Source organism: Apaloderma vittatum, unplaced genomic scaffold, assembly GCF_000703405.1.
Source record: "Apaloderma vittatum isolate BGI_N311 unplaced genomic scaffold, ASM70340v1 scaffold15352, whole genome shotgun sequence".
In the NCBI taxonomy this organism is placed as follows: Eukaryota; Metazoa; Chordata; class Aves; order Trogoniformes; family Trogonidae; genus Apaloderma; species Apaloderma vittatum.
In genome coordinates this window covers 409-5,821 of record NW_009703210.1, presented here as the reverse complement: position 1 = coordinate 5,821, position 5,413 = coordinate 409, and the positions used below count along the sequence as shown (strand labels likewise).

The window sequence follows — 5,413 nt, the reverse complement described above, 5'->3', positions numbered from 1 at the left end:
AGGAAAACGTGTAAGCCACATGAAGTAGCCAGTATACAGAGCGAGCCTGGGAATCTGAGCTTCACACCACAGAGCAACCCCTTCTGTTTCCAGATATCTCCAGAGCAAACATAGGGGTACTCTGTTACGCTCAGAATAAATCCCCCATTCTCCGGCCTGGGAGTGACACTCATTGTACAGCTGTGACTTGGGAACTCCAGCAGGCTTAGCTTGACTAAACAATAAGAAGTGCACAATTACCCTGCAAGAAGCGATGCAGTTGATCCAACGAGCAGGCTGGCCACAGAAATCTAAAGACGGACCCAGTATTTCTTCTGAAACCACATCAAGGCGGTCACTTAAGGAGTCGCTGCTAAAGAAAACAAGCGCCGGGGTTTTCATGGAGTGACATTCACTTTCAGGGAGAGGAGAACCTTGCAAATCACAAGGCACTATATGAAATAATCCCGCTTTCCTACATCTCTTTAAGGACAGAGTCCCGCAGATGTGCCAAACTCCAGCTAACTACTTGTCATTGTCAAGGAGGACAGAACAGCTACAGTATTAAAGAATGATAGTTCCTGAGGCAGACTGAGGGTACAGGCCTGAATAAGGAGAAGAGGCCCTCAGGTTGTGCCCATTACAGATGGATGGGAGAGGGGGAAAAAAGGCAAATTAATGATGGAGGTAATTTAGAGCAGAATCCCCACCCTGCCTAATAGAAGTTTTGATTCTTGTTCCTAAGGCACAAGGCCCCAGGGTACAAAGGAACTGCTTGATTCCCAAATCTGGTGATTATAATATTATAATATTTCTATCGTGCCCCACTGGAGACTTCTCTCCATTCTAAGAACAGCTACGGATACTCTTACAGACTAGTGGTGCATACCCAAAAATTCTTATTTCTGCCACGAAGCAAAACTTACAAGGTCGCACACTCTTCAGAAGTGGTGGAGCACGGAAAAGACTCCGCTGAGACAGATGTGAAAGGCTGCCCTTTGCCAATCACCTCCAGGCCATCCAGATCCTGGACACAGAGAAACACCACCAACTCACAGTTTTTCTTTTTGTGTAGAAAGGAAATTAAAATACCAAACAAATGCACCCACTGAGCCAAGCAAAGTGAAGCTGAGATACTTCGCTCCTATAAGGTTTTTAGAGGTATCCAACAAATGTTCAAGAGATGCAAGAAGGAACCAATTTTAGGTCTCCAAAGAAGCCCAGATGACTGCGTTCCCTGCTACAAATAATGCATGGATGGAAAGTCTCCTTCACACAGATTCTCATCCCCAGAGCCAGGTTTCAGAAAGGAAAATGGTGAGGTTTGTTCAGTTTTTAATGGGAGGGCTTATCTGCCTTCAGGATATAATTTCTGATGCTTGTCTTTGACATGGGTAAATGTGTCTTCCCTCTGCCCTGAGGTATTAAATCGAAGTCCTACACCAGAATTTGGCAGGTTTTTCACTGCCTAGGTCTTGGCAGCTGCATGCTGCTGGTTCAGAGTCCTACTCTGAGGCTCGCAGACCACTCCATGCGACACTTAGGGAGGCCAGACAACTTCATGGGCTTGGTGGCCCTTTGGAAATGTGAGAACTTCCAAGATAAGCACTGGGGGGGCTACGTTTTGGATTCCTAACGCTTTTCCAGCTCCAGTTCTTGGCAATCCCACATTACTCTACAGCATCTGACATGAGACAGGAGACGCAAAGAATGCCCTCACTCCTCTGGTCTTACCGGCTTATAAAAATCCAGCTCCTCTAGGACAGATTTGAGCTCCTGCCGCCGATGTTTCAGGAAAAGACTCTTATCCCAGGTTAGATGGAATGGGGTCCTCTTTGGAGGCTTCAGACCTGCGGAAATGCCCACACAAGAACTCGCTGTCTACACACCCACAAGCCTAATAATTTCACTCTCTGCCAAACTTTGGTCTCACGGTGTTTTGAAGAGGAGGTCCAACAGATGACTGAGAAGCAGCTTGTGCTGTCAGAAGGGACAACTACAACACGAGTCTCTGTGCTCGCAGGAGTCACTATTTCTTTCTGCTGCTCCCCCCACACTTGTCACTCCATTTCTGTGGAATGACCTCTCTGCGATGCTCCCTTACCCGTTTCCGTCTGGATAGTGCGGGGTTTGCCCACATGAGTGACTGGCTCTGGGTAGCCACGTTCTCTCTGAGTCAGCGTCATCGTCAGGCCGGTGAGTTCATCTCCAATACGCTCGGGCTGGCTCCAGAACTCGCTTCCTCTTCGGTAGCCCTAGGGCAGAAAATAAGGCTCCCACTGATGCTTTCGGAGGCGTATGGCTGCCTGCTAATTTTACAGGGACTAGAAGCTAAAAGGAAGAAGGGGTCTAACTCTGCTTATATGAGCATTTTAAAAGTCTGTAAATTATCACCTTCTGCAGAGCAAGACAAAATTTCTATTAGGCTGCTGACAAAGACAAAAGAAGAACTTCCTTCTATCTACCGCTTACACGAAGGTTGGACGATATTAAAATAATGCCCCACACAAATGCAAATTCTCTGATAGTGCTACAAATGTAAAAAAATAATTTTAACATATGCCACTCCTATACCCTCCTGACATACCCATACCTCTTTCTTCATGGCAGTCACTACAATTCAAGCCTGTGGCTATCAGATCTTTCTGTCCTGGAACAGCAATTGCAGCACCTCCCCATTTTGCTTCCCAGTGCACAAGAGCCTTTAGTGATAACCCAGAAATGGCCACTGCCCATGTACAGCAGTTGGTAAGCGAGGAGCCAAAGTACATGATCATTTTCCTCTGATTAGCACGGACAGCACGGTGCATGTTTTTGTTTTTAAAGTCACTGAAAGCTCTGCTCGCACACTAGGCTGAAGGACGCAAAGTGGCTTTGATAAATATCTAATGACAGGTCTTCAGAGGTGTTACTCATAACCCCAGAAAGAGCTTTAGCTCTTTCACAAGGACAGAGCAATCAGGATGCAGAGGAAGCAGGGCTCTCACCTTTCCAGGAAGCAGAGCAGGGATACTCCGGTCAATGAGGTCACGTTCCTCCTGGATTTGCCTGTAATCCTCTGAGATATTCATCAGCAATTCATTCTCCGGCCTCCGAAGAACTTCTATAAAGAAGAAACATCAAATCATCAGGGCTGCACTTCCGGGCACACCCTTCACCATTACTGTTGTTCACGTGTGACCCCCTTACGCTGTCCCCCACCAAAAGCACTGTCTTTCCCCCAGCCAGAACCACCAGCTCACTTCCCCACGGCATCCACGGCCACCAGCACCAGCAGCGTGGGGAGCTCTCAGGGCATGGAAGGAGACTGCAATGGCAGCAGGATCAAGCCTGGTCAGCAGGTGCCATCAAACTCCCCCACCTGCACAGAGAAATTTATAGAGCAAGGCCTCAGCTTTTCCCACCTCCTAGATATTTCTCCTGCTTTTTCCTGATGGCCATATTGCGGTACCAGTTCTGAAGAGCTTTGTGCTCTGCTAGTGGGGGCTGATTAACTTTCTTCTTCTTCTCTCCTCCACGTTCCTCTTTTAAAGCCGCTGCAGTAACATCTGGATGAGAAAGTTCAATAAAATCTGCTACCTGAAGAGAAAGGAAATGTGAAACTAACCTCTCCGTGCACATGCAGCCACCAAAAGAACAGTGGGAGAGGGGAGGGAAAAAACAATGCTTCAAATTGACAGTACTTTTACCTTATTGTTCTGAAAGGAACAAAAAAAAGGCACTAGGAACACACTCAGAAACTAAGTAAGTATTTTTCTGAGTAATTAGATTTGAGCAATGGCATTGCTGCAACGCCAGCTCTTCCCTTGCTGACGCCATTGGCAGAAGCACATATGGAAGAGGAAGCCTCTGTAATTCTTCCTTCCGTGACCTCGTCCTGCACACGGGATTCAAACCTGCTGGTGCAGTTTCTCTAAAGGCAAGCCCTCCCCGCAGAGTGTGATGAGGCTGGGAAAACCCCACCTCAGGCCTGACCTGGTCCTGATAGGTGCTGAAAAGCACCGAAAGGTGCTGCAGGCACCACACTCCACTTCTAGAAAAGAGCCGCACAGCACCATTTTCTTAACTTCACAAACCAACCTGAGTGTTTCCTCTGGCCAACGCTTCCATCCTGAACTCCTGGAGACTTCCCAAAATGTGATGGGGGAGAATCTCTTCACAGTCATCACCAAAGAGTCCCGGTCCTACAACACACACACAGACAGACAAAACAACCCCAGAGCCAGGTGGTCGCTAAAGCCAGGCTTAGCAAAACCAAAACCCAAAGACAAGGTGTGAAGCTTAACCCTACCAGAAAAAGTCGGTGGTTCCCTGTGTGCCTTTGGGGGAGCAGGACATGCTACAAGGAGATGCGTCACCTTCTTGGGTCGATATTTTCGAACGAGGTATTTCCTCCTAACTGGAATCCTCTCAGCACCACAGGGAAGGCGTGGGGCATGAAGCTTCGGAAAATAAACAGTTACGATGCAATTAGGTACATACTGACTCACCTTCTTTCCTTCTGATCTTTCTAGGATACGCAGAGGAGTCATATCAGTACAGGCTGCTCCTCCCCTAAGAGGCTCATTACACAACTGTGGAGATACCAGCTTAGTCACCTTCTTACTCTTCTGGACTCTGCTTTATAACTGGGGCAGGGAAAAGAGTTTTAAATCACTTTCCCAATAGTTTTCTGCTGTGTCGGTTGCTGTCAAATGCTTTTACTCAAGCAGTTTGACCCAAGTTTTGGAAGAGACTCCATGGTATTCACTAAACAACTTAGAGCAACTAATAACTTTTTAGGATAAAAAGTTGAAAACGTAATTTTGAAGAAGCAGGTAACTTATCCTTCCATTTCAAAAAAATTGTGTAAGGACCAATAATCCTTTACTTTTAGCAACTCAATCTGATGATTTGACAATTCATAAAAAGCAAGACAGGCAAAATGGAATGAGAACTGAACTCCCAAGAGTGGGTTTTGCTTTAATTAAATCGACAGTGCTCTCTGTCAAACACATAACATAAAAGGAGATTGTCGGTCAAAGTAGCTGTTTCTGTCAGTAAAAATACATACTTTCTCCAGGTCCTCCACCTTAATTGCAAGTGACTGGATGTCATCTCCTTGCAGAACACAGGGAACAGGCTCAGGCTCTTCTGCAACTGTTGAGGAGAACAGTTCACGTGTCTTTTCATTCTTCTCTGAAAAACAGATGAAGAGATTTCCTCTTACGTTTCTCAAGGAATCCGCACCTTCCTCTTTCAGCTTGGTGATTCATTTCCAGCCGAACTATGGTTTGGATTTGTTTCTCTTTAAGGCCGCACAGAACAATTAAATTCAGCATCTCTTTAAAACTGGAAGATCAAATTCTGAGAAGGTACAAGGCCCAAAACGGGTCAGAAGGATTCGCCTGCCCGATTCTCTGCAAAGGACGACACAGGAGATAAACACACTCCA

The 5,413-nt window shown here is 46.4% G+C and overlaps 1 protein-coding gene across 1 annotated transcript in view; it reads right to left on the bottom strand.

Moving 5' to 3' along the window:
* MYCBPAP (MYCBP associated protein) overlaps positions 1–5,157 on the bottom strand; it is a gene marked incomplete at both ends in the record, with an annotated part of 10,650 nt that extends 5,493 nt beyond the window's left edge. The window contains 9 exon segments of the mRNA XM_009864558.1: positions 241–352; positions 906–1,006; positions 1,714–1,829; positions 2,084–2,234; positions 2,967–3,082; positions 3,384–3,558; positions 4,060–4,179; positions 4,182–4,421; positions 5,033–5,157. Coding sequence (XP_009862860.1) covers positions 241–352; positions 906–1,006; positions 1,714–1,829; positions 2,084–2,234; positions 2,967–3,082; positions 3,384–3,558; positions 4,060–4,179; positions 4,182–4,421; positions 5,033–5,157 — 1,256 coding nt within the window.
* Positions 5,158–5,413: the final 256 nt, after the last annotated feature.